Here is a 21,326-nt window from a genome sequence, read left to right as displayed (position 1 = left end):
CTGAGTATTTTTTCATTAACATTTGTTGGTGGTTCTGCATATTATTAGTCGGAGATTTTTTTTTCCCCCCGGAAAACGCGAAAATTTCATTTTTCTACCCCCTAGCACCCCCTTGGACCAGTCTGAGAGACTTGATGATTTTTCTGGGGGTTGAGGGAGTTGCGCTGAATATTTTTTCATCAACGTTTGTTGGTGGTTTTGCTTATTATTAGTTGGAGATTTTTTTTTCCCCCTGAAAAACGCGAAAATTTCATTTTTCCACCCCCTAGCACCCCCTTGGACCAGTCTGAGAAACTTGATAATTTTTCTGAGGGTTGAGGGATCTGCGCTGAGTATTTTTTCATCAACATTTATTGGTGGTTTTGCGTATTATTAGTCGGAGATTTTTTTTTCCCCCGAAAAACGCGAAAATTTCATTTTTTCACCCCCTAGCACCCTCTTGGTCCACTCTGAAAGACTTGATAATTTTTCTGGGGGTAGGGGGAGTTGCACTGAGCATTTTTCCGTTAACATTTGTTGGTGGTTTTCCTTATTATGAGTCGGAGAATTTTTTTCCCGCTGAAAAACGCGAAGATTTCATTTCTCCACCCCCTAGCACCCCCTTGGACCAATCTGAAAGACTTGATGATTTTCCTGGGGGTCGAGGGTGTTTCGTTTAATCTTTTTTCATAACAATGTGCTGATGGTTCTGGCTATTTATGGTGCAGAAATTTTTTCTTCCCAAAAAAAGACAAAAATTGAGATTTTCATCTCCCTACCACCCCCTGGCCTGAACAAAAGGGGTTGATCATATTGTGGAGGATGGGGGGGCTGTTCCGGATCATTTCGGAATTTAGAACTTAAATAGGAACAATTTTCAGTTTTCGTATTAAGGTATGGGGCCCCACAGATCCTTGCTACGGCCCTGAACTTTCGCTGTCAAGTCGGCTGCTAACTTCAGCGTCATACGCAATTAGCGAAAGAAATTAAATTCAACGAAAGAGATTTTTAAGTTGGAATCAATAGAATTCAGTGGAAAATTCGCAAACTTAGTTGTTAATTGCGCGTCTATCTCGGTAATGAGTGGTTTTAGAGGAAAATGCCAAACAACATTTTTGTTAGAAATTTAATTCGCTACAAAAAAGTATTTCTGACATTTTCCTTTAAACCCACTCCATCTGGAGATAAATCAAGAATTCTCGAAAGGAAAATTTCTTTTTGACGATCACCAGATGAAACGATGGAAATTGCTTCTGCCTCGGGAATTTTCTCCCTCTTTTGCACCTCGGACACTGGCCCTTTCAAGCACCTGGTGAGACGTGTGGGGGTGGGTGAACTCGGGTAGTGATCGATTACCAACAGCCGAGTGTCAGCATCATCTCGGAGTGGGTTTCGAGACTCTCCTACCCATCTCATTCACGATATTCCATTATAATTCCCATAATTCTGGGGACAATACCGTTCAATTTACCTTCCATCTGCTTCCCACAGTATTTCTCAACGTAATGGAGACGTAGAATTGTGGAGAATTTTTTTTTATGGGAGAGCTTGAAATGAAACGATAATTTTACGTTAAAAATCACAAAAATTCCGGAAAAGGCAATAAAACGAATTATAAATGTTGATTATCGATGTTGATTGGCTGGAGTTTATGGAAAATAAAGGAAAGAGTTGTTTAAAATTGTTTATTATTTTTTGTCGCACTTTTTAATGAATTTTTAATAATTACAAACAATTAATTTCGTAAGAATTCAGTTAAAAATTGGAGAAAATTCCAACGGATTGATTTAAAAAATTGGTAATTAATTTTAATTGTTGCTGGATCTTTCTTAATGATGCACACAGTTCATTCAAATTTATTCTTATTTTTTATTCAAATTTTTAGGCAGTTGTTTTTTTCATAAAAAATAATCATTTCTATTTCATTTTCGAATTGAAATCATCAGAACTCTTGATAAATCAATTAAATAAATTGTTAATTAATGTTGGTGAGTTTTTGGTTGCAATTGACTCACAAAGTTCATTGAGAGAATTTGTCGACTTTTATTTTGATCATCATTATTATTTTTTATTGAAAAATGATTAATTTTACACAACTTCAATCATAAAACTTTGAGAACTCTAAATTAATTAATAAAAAACGTTGTTAATTCATGTTAATTAATTCTATATCAATCTTAATGACCTCCGGACTCCATTAAAGTGATTTAAAAATTTTACTCCATTTTTATAAATTTTTTTCATCGATAAACTGATTAATTTCACAAATTTGCATGTTAAGAATGTTAGAAACTTGAAATTAATTGATGAAATAAGTGTGTAATTAATGTTAATTAGTTCTAGACTTCTCCCAATGACCCACATATTTCATCAAAGATATTATCAATTTTTTATTTCAATTGTTATAAATTTTCTTTAGTGAAAAATTTATCAATTTCACAAATTTTCAGTCTAAATCGTTGACAACTCTAAATTAATTGATAAAATAAACTGTTAATTGATATTAATCATCTCTAGATCTTTCTCATATCACCCACATATTTCATCAAAGATGAAAGATTAACACTTTTTTATTTCAATTGTTGTAAACTAGTATCAACTGCGTGTGACACGCTGCGTAGGGTAGTGCGAATAGCCACGGCGATAAAACAAATGAGTAATCAATATCCGATGGTTTTGTTTGATATGAAATGAAGGAGTCAAATATTTTTTTGTAATTGTCAGAAAAATAAGAGAAAATTTATTGATTCAATGATTGTTATGAATTTTAGGTGAGCAAAGAGGAATTAGCAAAGCTCGTCCAGGGTTTTGAATCCCAGGATATTCTGACGTCGTCAGGTGTGACATTAGCTGGCAACAGGTATATCTATCTGTCGGGTACAGACCGTGTGATAAGAGCCAAATTGGGAAAAGTCGGGGTACACTGCATGAAGACGACGCAGGCTGTTGTAGTATCACTATACGAGGATCCAATTCAACCACAGCAGGCCGCATCGGTCGTTGAGAAGTTGGGTGACTACCTCCTCTCTTGCGGCTATTAGGTATGAAAATATATCAACAAAATCATGAAAATTGCAAAATAAAACAAAAATCTCTTTACTTTTATCAGAGGAAAATCGTTATTTTTTATGTGGAAAGTATTAAGGCCCGGGTGTACTATCTTTCGAACGCTATCTCGATGTTTTTTTTCATCTTTCGTCGTCTGAAATTGTCAATTAAGTCCTGCATCATGCAGAAGTTTTGAAAAATTATGAATGAATAATCAAAAAAAAGTAGAAAAAATTCTTAATTTTTTCAAGGAGCATTTTTAATTTATATTCAGAATTAGTTGAATAACCAGAAATTTACAAATTTATCTGATTTACGGTGACAAATGGCGGCCTGTCATCCATTTCGTAAATGATTTCGTAAATCTTTTCCCACACTGAACAGAGACATTTATTACGGAAAAGGCTCTTTGAAAAAAGTTGTAATATTTTGGAGAATTTTTTAATCGCACTTTTATCGCATAAAAATGGCAGATGACTACATACCAATGTTTTGAAAATTGAGATACCTAGCTGTCACCTCCCATGAGGAGTTAGTGTTTTGTTATCCACCATGGAAAATGACAGCTAATAATAATAGTTTGTCACAGCGAATCAGATATTTGTAATTTCCACTTTTTTCAACTCATTCTGAAACTCAATTAAAAACGCAGTTTGAAAAAGTTCAGAATTTTTTCTATTTTTTTATCATTCTATCATAATTTTTGGGAATTTCTGCATGATGTACAACTCAATTGACAATTTTGCATTACGAAAGATGAAAAAAACCAGATAACATTCGAAAGATAAAGATCATAAAGCCAAAAATAAATAACTGATTTTTTATCAGCAGATTTGTTTAAAAAATTGAAGAATGAATAATTTCATAATGAGTAATTTTTCTAGTTTTTTTTTAAGCGAAACAATTTAGTAGCCAAGTGGTAAAACGGTATAAGTTAATTTTGACTATTGGCCAGTTTTCAATGAATATCTCGGAATCTAAGGGAGATGGCAATATTTTTGTTATAACCTTTTTTATAGAGTCGATTGAGAGCTACAACGAATGTAATTACGAAAATTTCGCTATCTCCCTTAGATTCGGAAATATTCCTCAAAAACTCAACTGCGAGATAAGTTGACTTAAACCGTTTTACCACTTCGCTATTGATTTGATTTTATCATTTGGATTTTAAAAATTATTATTCAATTCAAAATTTTCATCATCAATTTTTTTTATTCAATTTCCAAAATCACAAAAAATTGCAAAAAAATCCCTTGAATTTCCACTTTTATCAGACGAAAATTGTTGTTTTTCATATTTAAAAACGGATTAATGGTTTTTTATCAACAGATGTATGTTTTAAACAATAAATAATAGCTAGAATAATTTTGTGTATAATTTGTATAGTTTTTTTTACATTTTATAATTTTGTGAAACGCTTTTTTATTTGGAAAGTATTAAATCATAAAGCCAGAAATGAATTCATGATTTTTCATCAGCAGATTTATGTTTAAAGAATTAAAGAATGAATAAAAGCTGGAATAATTTTTTATGTAATTTTTCTAGTTTTTTTTAAAGCGAAACAATTTATTTTATCATTTGGATTTTAAAAATTATTAAAACTGTTTTAATATCGATTTCATCATGAAATTTTTTTTATTCAGTTTCCCAAATCACAAAAAATTGCAAAAAAAATCCCTTGAGTTTGCACTTTTATCAGACGAAAATTGTTATTTTTCATATTTAAAAATGGATTAATGGTTTTTTACCAAAAGATATATGTTTTAAACAATAAATAATAGCTAGAATAATTTTGTGTATAATTTGTATAGATTTTGTTACATTTTATAATTTAAAACGCTTTCAACTGTTAGAAAAAAACCCGAAAAAATGTTTAATCATTTTTTTACAGTCTCTGCGTATACAAAAAATTGTCAATTTTTCATAACTATCAAATTTTTTGATCCAATTCCCAAAATCACAAAAAATTGCGAAAAAAATCCCTTAAATTCATTTCAATTTTTTCAAAATTCGTTTCAATTTTTTATCATTATTTTTTATTTTTTAAAATGAAATTTTAATTCTTTATCAATAGATTTATGGTTTGAGGAATGAATAATAGTTGAAATAATTCTCTGTATAATTTTGAGTTTGTTTTTTCGAGTACACAATTCATTTTAAGAGAGTTTCGAGATTTTTTTTTGTTTTTTAAGTAGTTTTAGCGCTTTTTAAGATTTGAATTTTTTTTTAGAGTGAGAGGGCGATTGGTTACATAATTTTCGCAACAGAAAATGTTTTTTTAGATTTTTTAAGAACAATTTTAGACAGCAACAAATTTATATTTTTACATAAAACAGCGAATTTTTTGGATTCTTACTGGGTGCACCGTCTCAGCGGATTAGAACAATTTTTCCAAATTTTCATAATTTGTTTAAACAGAAAAACACTGAATTTTCAATTTGAAATTTCAATTTTTTTTCAATTTTGTAGATTCTTTTTTCGTTTTTTCATCTATTTTGACATTTTTCTCTGAATTAAAAAATTGTTCAAGAGTCAGAAAGGGTAGGCTACATTTTTTCTAATTTCTTCAATTGTTATGAAAAAAAACTCCAATTTTTTTCGATAAAAGATTTTTTAATTTCAATATTTCACACTTTATGATTTTCAAAAATATCTTTAACCCTCACAAAATTCATGAGAAAAAAATGTTAAAACATTAATCATCACGTCTCTCTGCACTTTGAATTTCCCCTTCAAAATATTGAGTTTTTCTTTGATTTTCGTTTTTTTCTGGTTCTTTTACTGCATAAAATTTTTTTTGGAAATGTTTAATCATACTGTTTAGATAATTGACTGATTTTGACTAGTCATTGATTCATTTTGCTGATTTTAAGTTGTTTTAACGTCAAACTATCCCCCTTTATTTCTATTTTTTTCTTCCGCTGGAGGCCAACGGAAATCCGAGATCTCCCCGTGGTCTCCAACTTTGAATCACTTGGCCCTCGCCACCGAATATTCTATTTTAATCCACTCGCACTGCCTCCTTCGGTGACGCCTCGTTAAAAAAGACCAAGAAATGCCGCATGCCTTTCCCTGGTATCTCCATTTAACTCTTGCACGTTACTCTTGTGGTCCTAAAGCATCACTGGATGTCTCGTTTGCGGATGCCACCCACTATTACACCCCAGAAATGAAGCCGATCAACAAAAAAACATTTTTCAAGCGTTACAATGTGATTTAATTAATTTGTTCATTAGACAAACTCCAGAAAATTGAATTGCAGTGAAATCTTTTTTTCCCCTGTAACTAAAAGTCTGATTATCTCGGTAATGAGTGGGTTTAGGGCGAAATATCATGAGACTTTTTTGTGGGAAATTTAATTCTCTACAAAAATAGTTCTAGGGTATTTTGCTGTAGATCCGCTCATTAACGAGATAATTACGCATTTTGTAGTTGGAAAAAAATTACTGGAGTCAAATTCAACATTTTTGCCTCATTATTAAGTGTTCAGTAATCTTAATAATGAGTGGGTTTAGGGTAAAATGTTATTAAACGTTTTTTGTGGGAAATTTAAATCTCCACGAAAATGATTTGCAGGTATTTTACTCTAAATTCACTCATTACCGAGATAAACATGAAATTGTAATTGAGAAATGGATTCTAGTGATGTAAAAGCAACAAAATCCAGCTGACATTTCCCCGCATTTACCTCGATAACGGATGATTTTAGGAGAAAATTCGTTTTGACCTTTTTTGTGGAGAATTAAATTTCCTGCAAAAAATGTTCAGTGACATTATCTCCTAAACCCGCTCATTACCAAGCTAATCACCAATTTAACAAAGCAATCTCCCAAGAAACCCAGTAAAAACTAAAAATCTGATCTTTCCCCTCTGATTTTCTGTTGCAGTAACCTCTGGGACCCAATTTACAAATACCTAATAATAATTAATAATACAGTCGATTATTTTAAACAAGATAATGAAAAAACAGCGAATCAACAAAGCATAACAAATCCAAAAAAAAAAAATCATCAGAACAAAAACAGTACATGAAGAGAAAAACTGGAAAATTCATCAGAAAATTCTTCATGTCAAGATAAATAATAAACAATAAGCGGAAATGCCGCAACCCGTCGCCGCTAAACTCCTCGTGTCGAGTGTCGACGAGAGTCGTAAGAGTGAATTTTTTTCACATTCTGATAGAGTGAGTGTGTGAGAGATATTATATTGAGAGAATATCATCGTCATCTGTATTTCTACGTCACACCATCAGAATTAGTCACCTTCTGTCCCCTTTCTCTCTTCGAATTCCTGAAAATGTTTTTTTGGCATCAACATCTCAATCCCCACGGCCATTGCGAACATTTGGCAGCTGGGGGAGGCGAGAATCGACTGAAAGAGGCCAAACCATATTTTTGAAATATTAAAAATCATGAGTTTGAAAATAAAATGGGAATGAGAGTTGGGTAATTCAGGGACGAAGTGGTGGAATTGAGAAACTGTTTTGATTTGTGCGGATTTATCACTGCAATGAGTGAGTTTAGGGGGATTTGCCATAAGGAATTTTTTGTAGAGGATTCAATTTTCTACAAAAAGTGTCGTGACATTTTTTTTGTGAATTCAACCGTTATTGAGATAATTATGGTAATTTAATAATTAGAGAGTGATGAAATTGTGAAGTGAAATCGGGATTTTTTTGGTAATTGTTTAATTATCTCGTTAATGAGTGGGTTTATTGGAAAATGTGATTAAATGTCTTTTGTAGAGGGTTAAATTTCCTGCAAAAATGTCTAGTGACTTTATTTTGTGAATTTCCTCGTTATTGAGATAATTCAAAAATTCGCGAGTGATAGAATCATTCAAGTGAAACGTAAGATGTTTGTTAAGTGTTTATTTATCTCTTTACTGAGTAGTTTTATCAAAAAAAGTTACGGAAAATTTTTTGTAGAGAATTAAATTTCGTACAAAAAAGTCTATTGACATTTTTCTGTCAATTCCCTCGTTATTGAGATAATTGAACAATTTGCAAGTGCTGGAATGATTCACGTGAAACTTGGCATTTTTATGAATTGTTTAATTATCTCAGCAATGACTGGGTTTAGAATGAAATGTTAAAATACATTTTTGTCGAGAATTGAATTTCCTATAGAACTGTTTTGACATTTTTTTTGGAACCCATTGATTACGGAGATCTACAAATTAACAAATACAAAAAAAACTCAAAATTTCAATGTCTTCAATTCTTCCCTCTTTAATTCTCCAATTATCTCGTTACCGAGTAGTTTTATCAAAAGAAGTAACAAGAAATTGTTTATAGAGAATTAAATTTCCCACAGAAAGTGTTCTACGACATTTCCCCCAAAGCCCACCCCTACCGAGATAATTCCCAAATTACCGAACACCTCCAACAACTCGAAAAATCGACTCACCACTTCGTGCCTGAATCCTCCTCCGAGCCCCAAAAAAATGTCAAAAACCCTGAGCAAACGTTTCTTTTTCAAACCCTAGGGACAGAACCGTCACCAGTCACTAAATAAATCAATCATCCACCCTAGAATGTCGTAAGTCAATAGTTTAATGGCTATCGTAAAAATAACTGTAACGGCCTTTGATTTCTCTTTTTAAATAAACAAACCGAGTGAAAAAAAAATTTACACGTGAGAGCCAGTGATTAATCTCACCAGAGTGGAGAGCAATTTTTAGTCAATTTATTTCTCCTTTAGTTCATAGTTTCGTTGTGCGAGAGTGAGATATCATGTCTGGACGAGGATGTGGCTTTTTTACACTGATAATGACGAAAGGGGGAGGGGGGGAGGAAAATGACGAATTGATAAGGGCGACGGTAAAGCGATAGGCATGACAATTCAAAGAAAAACTTAAAAAGAAAATGATAATTACCAGTTTAATCGAGTGACATAAGAAGAAAGCAATATTTCATCAAATAATTCCAAACAAGACGCAATTGAATCAGAAAAAGCTCGATATCTCGACAGCTATCGATCGCAGATCGACAAGTCCGGTATCACCAGATCGGCGGGACAATTACCGATCCAAAAACCTGGTCATGAAGCCATTTTGCCCCGGTGGTTTACCGAACAGACGGGAAATCACTTTTTCGCTGCGAAAACGATTTTTCTCCGTGTCGGCAAAAGTTGCGGGGCAAAATGGACCCATGACCAGGTTTTTGGATCGGGAATTTTCCGACGAGTTTAACGAGCCCAGACTCATCGATTTATCTGTTCAACTTCTCGAGATATCGGTGAATAACCGATTTAATTCACTTGATACTTCTTAATTCACTTGATACTATCGCAATTATCGATTTAAAAACTCAAGACGGTGGGGCTATAGGCATGACAATTCAAAGAAAAACCTAAAAAGAAAATGATAATTACCAGTTTAATCGAGTGACATAAGAAGATAGCAATATTCCATCAAATAATTCCAAACAAGACGCAATTGAATCAGAAAAACCTCGATATCTCGACAGCTATCGGTCGCAGATCGACAAGCCCGATGTCACCAGATCGGCGGGAAAATTCCCGATCCAAAAACCTGGTCATGAAGCCATTTTGCCCCGGTGGTTTACCCAACAGATGGGAAATCACTTTTTCGCCGCGAAAACGATTTTTCCCCGTGTCGGCAAAAGTTGCGGGGCAAAATGGACCCATGACCAGGTTTTTGGATCGGGAATTTTCCGACGAGTTTAACGAGCCCAGACTCATCGATTTATCTGTTCAACTTCTCGAGATATCGGTGAATAACCGATTTAATTCACTTGATACTTCTTAATTCACTTGATACTATCGCAATTATCGATTTAAAAACTCAAGACGGTGGGGCTATAGGCATGACAATTCAAAGAAAAACCTAAAAAGAAAATGATAATTACCAGTTTAATCGAGTGACATAAGAAGATAGCAATATTCCATCAAATAATTCCAAACAAGACGCAATTGAATCAGAAAAACCTCGATATCTCGACAGCTATCGGTCGCAGATCGACAAGCCCGATGTCACCAGATCGGCGGGAAAATTCCCGATCCAAAAACCTGGTCATGAAGCCATTTTGCCCCGGTGGTTTACCCAACAGATGGGAAATCACTTTTTCGCCGCGAAAACGATTTTTCCCCGTGTCGGCAAAAGTTGCGGGGCAAAATGGACCCATGACCAGGTTTTTGGATCGGGAATTTTCCGACGAGTTTAACGAGCCCAGACTCATCGATCTATCTGTACAACTTCTCGAGATGTCGGTGAATAACCGATTTGGAGTTGATTGGACTTGAACAGAAATTCGTTATCTTCTTAATTCACTTGATGATAATGCAATTATCGATTTAAAAAATCAAGAAATTGGAGCAAATCACTTGGCAATGGCGTCCCATGATCGCTAGGCAGTACATCTCGTTTGGTAAAATCATTGTGAACAATTGGCGGTAAAAATCAATAGAACGAGATGAATTGAGAAAATGCGCGGTCCCTTCTAGCTATTTACTGTCTTAATATTTGCTAATTGTAATGAGATAGATGAAAAAACGAGCAATGTGTCATAACTGCTGAGATTTTTATTGACAATGGGATGTAGTAATTGATGAGAGATTAATGGAAATGATGATTGATGGTGGAGTAATGAGTAGTAACTGTTTATTGGGCGCGACGTTTTTTTTATTGAGGTGATGCATTTGAGGTGTGGAGGTAACGAAATAAAGCAATAAACATTTGCGATTGTGAGTAATTGACGGGTTTTTTTTTTCATTGAGGGCAGAGTGTATTATAAGGTCTGGAGGGGTTTGTATGGATTGCGTTGCTGTTGTAAAAGGATCTTCGCTTTTTGGGGAAAAAGGTAGGGGAGTGGGAAATTGAAGATTTGGATTTTGGGGGTGTGTTCGTTTGGAGGTGAAATAGGGGGGGTTTAGTGACACGGTGATTTGGGGGGTTAATCGATGGTAATTGACGATTTAATTGAGGAATTTATAGATTTTTTTAACGATTTTTTGACGAAAAAATTGAAAAATGTTTAAATTATTGAGAAAATTATTTAAAAATGTGAAAATGCTTTGATTGGGTGAGCTTGGAGTTCCTTAACAGGGAGAAGATGGTGAAGTTGATTAATTGATGATGACTCAGGATTTAATTGAGGAATTTATAGATTTTTTCAACGATTTTTTGACGAAAAAATTGAAAAATGTTTAAATTATTTAAAAATATGAAAATGCTTTGATTGGGTGAGCTTGGAGTTCCTTAACAGAGAGAAGATGGTGAAGTTGATTAATTGATGATGATTCAAGATTTAATTAAAGAATTTATCGATTTTTTAAACGATTTTTTGACCAAAAAAAATTAAAAAATGTTTAAATTATTGAAAAAATAAATTTTTACATATGAAAATGCTATGATTAGGTGAGCTTGAAGGTCATCAACATGGAGAAGATAATGAAGTTAATTAATTGATGATGATTCAGGATTTAATTGAGGAATTTATCGATTTTTTAAAGATTTTTTTATGAAAAAAAATGAAAAAAATGTTTAAATTATTGAAAAAAATAATTCAAACATGAGAATGCTTTGATTATATCAGCTTGACCTTCATAACCATAGAGAAGATGATGAAGTTGATTAATTGATGATAATTAACGATTTAATTAACGAATTCATCAATTTTTAAAAGATTTTTGACGAAAAACACTGAAGATATTTAAATTATTGGAAATATCATATAAAAATATGAAAATGCTTTGATTGGGTGAGGTTGGACTTCATAAACGTGGAAAAGATGATGAAGTTAATTAATTTATGATGATTAAGGATTTAGTCAACGAATTTATCATTTTTTTCAATTTTTTAAGAATAAAAAAAAAATAATTTAATAATTGGAGAAATGCTTGAAAAACCTGAAAATTAAGTTCTTCATGTGGAATTGAATTTCCAGATGATGACCGAAATGATTAAGTGCATTAATTAACGATAATTAATGGTTTAATTAACAAATTTATCAATTTTTTGATGAATTTGAACGAAAAAAAAAGAAAAAATCTTCAAATTATTGAAAAAAAAAATTTACAATTTGAAGATTTGATTAGGTCAGCTTGGAGTTCATAATTATGGAGATGATGAAGTTGATTAATTGATGATAATTAACGATTTAATTGACAAATTTTTTTTTTCATTTTTTTTGAGGAATAAAATTGAAAAAAAAATCCGTAATTAGAAAAATGTTTAAAAAAACATGACAATTAATTTCTTCATGTGGAATTGAACTTACAAATGACAAATAAAGTGATTAGGTTCATTAATTAACGATTTAATTATCGAATTTATCAGTTTTTAACGATTTTTTGAGGAATGAAATTGAAAATAATGTTTAAATAATTGTAAAAATGATTTAAAACCATGATAATGCTTTGATTGAATGGGCTTGAACCTTGGGAACATGGGGAAACTGACAAAATTGATTATTGAGTGTTAATTAATGAATTTATCATTTTTTTTAGGAATAAACTTAAAAAAACAGAAAAAATTGAAAAAATTATTAAAAATCGTCTAATTATTTATTTCCATGTGAGCTTGATCTTCCAGATAATAAACAAACCGATCAAGTTGATTAATAAACGTTGATCAACGCTTTAATCCCCAAAATTAACGTGTTTTTCTAGTTTTTTCGTCAAATAACATCGAAAAAAACCTTTAAAAAATAAAAAAAAAATTAAATAAACCGCTCAAACTCGTGAATATATTCCTCACAATCAAACATATCTCCTTCATCATTCACTAAATGATTTCTCCCTCGAAATTTTCATTTTTCGATCAAAAAATGAAAAAATTATTTTAAAAAAAACATTAAAACATCATAAAATCATCAAAAAAATTAATTAAAAAATCTATAGACTTCAGGACCACTGTTTCACGTGCAAACGAGCATTTCCATCGATCGAATGACTCCTTTTTCCTCCGCAAATCGTCATTCGTGGAGTTGAATGAGTCCAGGACACAGACTAATGGCAAAGTGTGTCAAATAAACGACACAATTTCCTTTTTTTTGCCATTTTATTTCGAACCATTCGAGTTGTTTGCCTTTTAGGGATTTTTCCCGTCGCCTTGAAATGGCAGAGCGCTGCAAAACGCCTCGAGAGACCCGTTCACTCCGCTTTTGACGTGATAAATAAACCGCAATGCCTAGCCGTGACATTTTCTTTTTTATTCTTTTCGTTTCTTTTGGTTGTAATCGTCGTCGAGATGGGGGAACACCACCGGAGGATTTTTCTGTGATTAAGGCCCGGGTGTACTATCTTGCGAATGTTATCTGGATTTTTTTTATTTTTCGTAATCCAAAATTGTCAATTGAGTGGTACATCATGGAGAAATTCCCAAAAATTATGATAGAATGATAAAAAAATAGAGAAAATTCTGAACTTTTTCAAAGGGCGTTTTTAATTGAGATTCAGAATGAGTTGAAAAAAGTGGAAATTACAAATATCTATTCGCTGTGGCAAATTATTTATTAGCTGTCATTTTTTATGGTGGATAACAAAACACTAACTCCTCATGGGAAGTGACAGCTAGGTATCTCAATTTTCAAAACAGTGGTATGTAGTCATCTGCCATTTTTATGTGACAAAAGTGTGATTAAAAAATTCTCCAAAATATTACAACTTTTTTCAGAGAGCCTTTTCCGTAATAAATGTCTCTGTGCAGTGTTTCTGAATAGTCATTCCCCTGCATGATATTGGGTGACAGGCCACCATTTGTCACCGTGAATCAGATACATTTTTCAATTTCTTGTTATTCAACTTATTCTGAATATAAATTAAAAATGCTCTTTGAAGAAATTAAGAATTTCTACTTTTTTTTGATTATTCATTCATAATTTTTCAAAACTTCTACATGATGCGGGACTCAATTGACAATTTCAGATGATGAAAGATGAAAAAAACATCGAGATAACGTTCGAAAGATACTACACCCGGGCCTTAAAGGGGATGATCAAACTTTTCTGAAGACAATATCTCAATATTTTCCAGTATTCTTCGTTCACTGAGATTTTTCCGGTTTTGCGGAGGAGTGGGGCAGAATGGGTCGACGAATTGGGGCTCGTTGGGTGGCCGAGAAAATTTCCGATCCCGAACACTGGTGTTCAATCCATTTTGCCCCGATATTTTCCTGAATATAAAGGCAGACTTGTCGAGTGTCAAAAACTCTCAGTTTTTCGATTCTTTGCGCTTTTATGCACAAAAGTTTAAATATCAACGGATTTTACGGGGCAAAATGGGTTCAATTGTAGGGGATTTCATCGGAAATTTTTTGGAGAATCGAATGAAAAAGGAATTATTCTCCTGCGATGATTTCCCGCCGAGATATTCACGTTTTTGTGGACGTACTTTTTATTCAAAGTTTTGACACGAGTGATTTTGAATAAATCTTGTTTTCCGTTTTCACGATTTCATTCCACTCAATTAGAAATTAATTGCGTATCTGTGTACGTCAGGGACTCATCGATATCACTAATGAAATTATAAATACACCAATGCATATAACTAAGCCACAGCTGCAAAAAAATGAAATGAATGAAAATGAGAAAAAAAATAAGTAATAATAATTATTGTATTTCTGTACTGCTAATTGCTAATTACTACTTACCCCCTCTTCGCTAAAACTGCTAATCCTCGCTAGTAACTATTTATAACTTAAGTAATTAAACCAGTAATTAATGCAAAATGTTTTTCGGTGGCTGCTTGTCAATGGAATATTTTTCAATGTGCCAAGCGCCCATGACGAATGGATCTGATGGATATGTTTTTAATTAAATTTAATGAAGGATACAGAACAAACTACCTAAACTATGTAACGATTTTTATTGATAAAAGGAAGGAAATAAAATTGAAATAATAATTGTAAAAAATATCGCTGTCATTTCTCAGAGTTGTATTTTTTTTCGCAATTTTTGTTGATTTTGCAAATTATGAACTTCACAAAAAAATTTTAGATGAGAAACTTCTCATTTTCCCGAACATTTGAATAGATCGGGAAATGAAAATGATTTCGTTGCAAGGCTGGGGGATTTTCCGATTCCAAACACTGGACATGAACCCGTTTTGCCCCACAACTATGTGGAATATCGAAAGAATACGATTTTGAAGGCTAAAGGGTTTTTATCTCATGTTAGGATGGCAGACGGGGCAATACGGGTTTAAAACCAGTGGTTGGAATCGGAAATGTTCCCAGCTTTCCAACGAGAATATTTTCATCTTCCTGTTGCTGGTGATTTCCGAAATATTCATGTTTTTGTGGAAATGAAAGGAGATTATTCTTTTTTTTTTTCATTACTCTTTTTGGTTAATTAATTTAATTATGAATTATTTATTTCCAGTCCCCCCGAGTGTCGCAGGTCCCTCAACAAGACTCCAGAATCAACTTTCTACTTACCTCCACCTCCACATGGAACTGCGACGATGAAAATCAAATTTTTCCTGTTTCTGCCTCCAAATGGAAGCGTTTTTTTTATTAATTAATTGAAAAAAAAATGATTAAAGTAATGGAATAAAAATAATGAATACAGTGATCTTGGGATTGAGTGGACGTTTGGACGATGATGAGGACTGGAGGAGTTGGAGAGAACCATTTGAAATATCATAATCAGATTTTTTTTTAAAAGCGTGAATTTGAAAGGTGAATTGAAATTTTGACCGATATTAGATGTAACTCTGTGAAACGATATTTTTCTTCGTAAGAAGTTTTTTTGCATACATCAACGTAAGATTGTCTTTAAGAGAGTAATAAATTTGTATAAAGTGGTGTAAAAATTTCTTTCAAGTTATTTCTCTGCATTTCCCCATGATTTCACACGAGAAAACGAAACAAAAATATTATTTCACGACTCTTCGTCTTTTTTCGTGGATTCTTTTGCAGTTTTGAGAGGTAAGTATTGTTTGGATAATTTTAATTGCTTGAAAATTAAGAAAAATGTGTTTGTGATCGTTTTTATTAATTTTTTTCAAAATCATCTCATCAGGGAGCAATCGAATTTCATAAACATAGACTTTAATAAGCTCTATTCATTGACCCCAATTAAAATTCAATTTTCCACACAGATTCGAAAAAGTTGCTATTTTTCCAAAATTTGATTTTTCAACGATCACTCAAAAAATTGTCACCGAAATGAAATTAGTGATGGCTCAAAAAATTAATAACAATACCCTCTTGATTCTATCAGAATATGATGGGGGTCGCACAATTGGTTGTTGAGTTATAGCACATTGTTTATGCGATTTGAAAGAGAAAATGGGTTTTTTCATGATTACTGAAAGAATCATCAGTAATAGCAATTAAATCAGGGCTTGAAAAGTATATTTCAATGGCTTCTTAATCAAGTTGAAAAATGATGAGAACAGCATCATTGCTTATCAAGTTACACAATACCGTCATGAGCTTTTATATAAAAATCTCTATCTCTATTAAACTCAGGTAGCAGTCTATTATGTTGAATACTTATTCATATTGATTCATGCTCCCGACTAACTTCTGACGGAACCTGGGTTAAACTCTGGCTGAATCCTGAATAAACCCTGATTAAATCCTGGCTATCCACTGATTAAGCCTTGATTGAGCCTTGATTAACCCCGGACTGAAAACGAATTGAGTCTTGAGAGGGTCTCAATGTAGAATTATTTGACAGAACGAAATGGTACGCAAAACTTTGATAACATTTCAATTGATGATAGTCCTATGACCTGAAAAACTAACAGAAGAGAATAGTGAAATAAGAATTGAACCAAAGAGAGCCCATTCCGAACCAAATTGCTAATTTATTAGCAGCAATAACTACTTATTTATAAGAAAAATGCAATTGTCCACTTGTTTTATGTTTTCATTCTCAAAAAAATAGGAAAAAAGTACATAACTGTTGAATGTAAACCCAACAATCATTCAAATTATTTATAGAAATTCCGGGAAGATCAACTCCTCAAGAATAACGAATGAAATATTCCTAAAATCTTTGAAACCCCACGATTTTTCTTGAAATTGCCTCTCGAAAAAATCATCAATTTTAAAAATGTATATTTCGCATTCTGTTGAATGCTGCAAATTTCATCCGTTCGGAGTTGAGGGTCAAACAACCCTGAAAACGTCTAGGATTGAGGGTCAAATGCCCTTAAGGGTCAAACAGGTTAGAATAGAGCGATTAGGAAGGGTCAACCCTTAAAATATTTAGGATTGAGGATCAAATGCCCTTAAGGGTCAAGCGGGTTAGAACAGCGATTAGGAAGGGTCAACCGTTTAAAATATTTAGGATTGAGGGTCAAATAACCTTAAGAATGAAAAAACTCAAAAAAGACTGATTAAAAAGGGTCATTTGACCCTCAATCCTTCACGTCCTCAAGGGTCACTTGACCCTCAATTAAAAACAAAAAAAAAAGTTTCCTGAATTGTCTCCAGAATTTTGTCCCATTAATGATGCTTAATTATCTCGATAATTATCGATTTCAGAAGAAAATGTCACAAAACAATTTTGCTACAAATTTTCTCAGCTACAAAAAAGGTCTTACGAAATTTTCTCCCATCTCAAATAACTCCCGAGATATTTGCGTAATTGTAAAATGTTAAGTGTTGCCACCGCCGAATTAATTAACCCGCCATAATCAATCACGCGATTCTACTCATTAATAAACTCAACAAAATGAATACTATATATGTATATTTCGCATTCTGTTAAACGCTACAAGTATCTTCCTCTTATAACATTACTTTGGCTTACAAATCCATCGCGTGAGGGGGCAGTACATTGCGTTAATCATTCACTCTATCCTCCTAATTAATGATTAAATCGTAACATCATCGGTGGTGATTTTCATCAAATCGTCTCTCATCTTTACATCGTCACTCTTCATCAATTAATTTCCCTTCTCTTGATTAAAAAAAAAAATCCCCACCCATCACAACTCTTCGTCATGTCCATGATCATCATTCCATCATTAAATTGAATTCATTTATTTATGAATAAATCATTCATCAGATGATCATTCAATACAATTCACCATTAAATTAATGAATTAATTAATTAATTACTGATGAAAATCTGGTTAATTAATTTCGGATTTAATGATCGATGATTAATTATCATGAATTAATGTCTGGATGTTATTAATTTAAATTAATTAAATTAACGAATTAATTATTTCATAAACAAACAAATTCAATTGTTCATTCGATTTTGTACTTAATCATTGGCGATGGCTCGTGATGAATTCTAATTAATTGATTTGATGATTTTAATACCTGTGATGGAGGGAATTAACTCACCGTGATTACAATAAACATAAAAAATTACTAAATTAGTTGATTTGGTTTATTTACAATGGTTTCGTCTTAAGTACGAGTGAGTGATTGATTGGAGTCAATCAATTTAGTTGATCACTGAAAATTGATAATTGATTTTGTTGATAATTTCGTGATGTCAATTCGTTAATTAGTTTATTGTTTATACACAAAATACTTCGAGAAACGTTTTATTATTAATTATTATGTGTTGGTAATTGTTGATTGATTGTGGACAGAATTATTAATTCAGGCAGGGGATCATTTTTTTGCTGTTGGGGTAATTGTTGATTTGAGAAGAAGAGGTCAAAATACTTTTTTTAAGAGATCTTTTGATGTTTTTGTAGTTGGTGAGGTGAAATGGGTCAATAGCAGGATTTTTTGACTCATTTTAGATTTTTTCATAGTTTTAAGGGTCGAAGGGATTAGAAGGGATTGATTGGAAAGGGTCATTTGACCCTCAATCCTTCAGGTCTTTAAGGGGCTTCAGGCTTGACCCTCACAATCATTTGACACTTACCCCTGACCCATGAAATGGGTCAAAAATTCGATTATTGGCCCATTTTTAGAATTTTTCATTGTTTTGAGGGTCAAACGGTCTTAAGGGTCAACTGGATCAAGAGGGAATAATTGAAGAGGGTCATTTGACCCTCGTCCAACCCTCAAGATCATTTGACCCTTAACTAAAAACAGAAAAAAAAGTTTTCTGACTTATGTCACGGTCAAAAAGTGTTGAGGGTCAAACGGCCCTTTAGGACGTTTGGAGTTAATTTCAAGTGTCGTTTGCTCTTTAAGACAATTTGATCCTCACAACCATTTGACATTTACAGCTGACCCATTAAATGGGTCAAAAATCCAATTATTGACCCATTTTTAGATTTTTAAAATGGTTTAACGATCAAAAGGTCTCAAGGGTCAAGTGGATGCGGAGCGAGTAGTTAGAAAGGGTCATTTGACCCTCAACAAGTTTTCTGAATTGTGCAGTTTCAGGGTCAAGTGGAGTTGAGGGTCAAACGACCCTTGCGGACTTTCGGAGTTAAGGGTCAAAAGGCATTTAGAAAGTTTAGGGTTAAAAGTCAAATGATCTTAAGGGTCAAACAGGTTTGAACGGAGTGCTTAGAAAGGGTCGTTTGGTCCTCACGACCATTTGACCCTCGATTAAAAACCAAAAATCGTTTCCTAAGTCGGCGGTTGCAGGAGCCAAAGGTTTTAAGGATAAATTGACCCTTAGGAACGTTTGGAATTAAGGGTCAAATGATCTTAAGGGCCACACGGGTTAGAACAGACTGATTAGAAAGGGTCATCTGACCCTTAATCCTGCACTGCTTCAAGGGTCGCTTGACCCTCGCACCCATTTGACCCTTACCTCCGAACCTCATTGAGGGTCGTTTGACCCTTAAAACAAAAAAAAGTTTCCTGAATTGTGCCAAGAATTTTATCTCGCTAATTATAGTTAATTACCTCCATAATTATTGATTTTAGAAGAAAATGTCACAAAAACAAAATTGTTAAAAATTTTCTCAGCTACAAAAAAGGTTTCATGATGTTTTCTCCTATCTCAAATCATTCTCAAGTTATTTGCATAATTATAAAAGCTGTCAGGTGTTATCACTCCCCCGCTGAATTGATTAATCTGCCATAATCAATCAATTAATTATATTTTCCTATCAGAGATAAAAAACATGATTCTACGCACTAATTAACACAGCTCACAAAAGATAAAAAATTCTCTCCTTTCACGTGATTGAATTTTTCTTCAATTTTTACTCTTACACAGTTGTCATTTATTCATTTAATTTGTTAATATTTTTTCGTTTAATTGTCGTGAGGGTCGAAGACGAGAAAATGTGCGCCAGGATCATTACTCAGTTTCAATCGTTACATAAATAAGTGTAAACTCTCGAACCTCTATCAATTTTTTTCCTTCCTTTTTCCACTTTTTTTTATTTCTCTACAGTTAAGGCATGTAGTTCGGTACTTGGGTCGGGTATCCACAATTTTTTTAATACTAGTAATATTATTAATTCATTTTTTTCTCATTATTAGGTCATTCTTAGAATAGGGTGATCTCTCATTGCGTCTTTCAAATATTTAGTTAATTTAATTAGTTAATACCTCGGAGTGTTTAAAATAATGTCGAGTGATTTAATGGGAACGGAATGGAATGGTTTATTCAGTATCTCGATGGATTGGGGATTTTTCCTGAGATTTGTGGATTTGAAAAGCGATTTTCCCTATTCAAAAATTTCCGGAAACTTCAAGTTTTGCCCGGAAAAACATTTTCCCAGCTTTTCTCCAGTTGGAAAACCCTTTGTTAATGTATTTTTCTCATTAAAAAGTTCACATTTTCTTTAGAAAACTAAGGAAAATTCTGGGAAATTTACATTGTCTTTGGAAAACCGAGGAAAATTCGGGAAAATTTTTATGTCATAGTTTTCCATTCTTCTAAAAACCTATTTGAACTCGAAAAACGCCGGAAAAATCTTCGACATTATTCCCAAAAACTCAAAATTTCCGGAAAATGCATGTTTTTATGGAAAACTCAGTTTTACGAAAATTCAATTTTTGTTCTAGAAAAAAATTTTCCTAGCTTTTCAATGGAAAACCCCTTTCTTACTGCATTTTTCCCATTGAAAAATTCCCATTTTCTTTAGAAAACTGAGAAAAATTCTGGAAAAATTATATTTTCTTTATAAAACTGAGGAAAATTCTGAGAAATTCACATTTTCTTTGGAAAACTGAAGAAAATTCTGGAAAATTTTCATGTTATAGTTTTCCCACTCTTCTGAAAACCCATTTAAACCTGTCAAACGCCGAAAAAATCCTCGAACCATTACTTCCAAAAATTCAAAATTTCTGGAAAATTCATGTTTTCATGGAAAACCCAAAATTTTCCGAAAATTCAATTCATGTCCAGAAAAACATTTTTCAGTTTTTCTCCAGTGGGGGAACCCTTTCTTAATGCATTTTTTCCATTGAAAAATTGACATTTTCTTTGGAAAACTAAGGAA

The 21,326-nt window shown here is 32.8% G+C and overlaps 1 protein-coding gene across 2 annotated transcripts in view; it reads left to right on the top strand.

The window, feature by feature from the left end:
* LOC107035937 (profilin) overlaps positions 1–15,803 on the top strand; it is a 35,545-nt gene extending 19,742 nt beyond the window's left edge. Inside the window, exons 2-3 of one of the 2 annotated variants that reach the window (XM_015253597.1) lie at positions 2,751–3,020; positions 15,371–15,803. In XM_015253597.1, coding sequence (XP_015109083.1) covers positions 2,751–3,020 — 270 coding nt within the window. In that variant the 3' untranslated portion in view covers positions 15,371–15,803. Of the gene's footprint in view, positions 1–2,750; positions 3,021–6,914; positions 7,877–15,370 lie in introns of those variants that run through there. The other variant, XM_015253598.2, reaches the window with a different exon arrangement.
* Positions 15,804–21,326: the final 5,523 nt, after the last annotated feature.

The sequence above is a fragment of the Diachasma alloeum genome, unplaced genomic scaffold (assembly GCF_001412515.2).
Source record: "Diachasma alloeum isolate Michigan unplaced genomic scaffold, Dall2.0 Dall_scaffold_00202, whole genome shotgun sequence".
Lineage (NCBI taxonomy): Eukaryota > Metazoa > Arthropoda > Insecta > Hymenoptera > Braconidae > Diachasma > Diachasma alloeum.
This window is presented reverse-complemented; position numbering and strand designations above follow the sequence as displayed.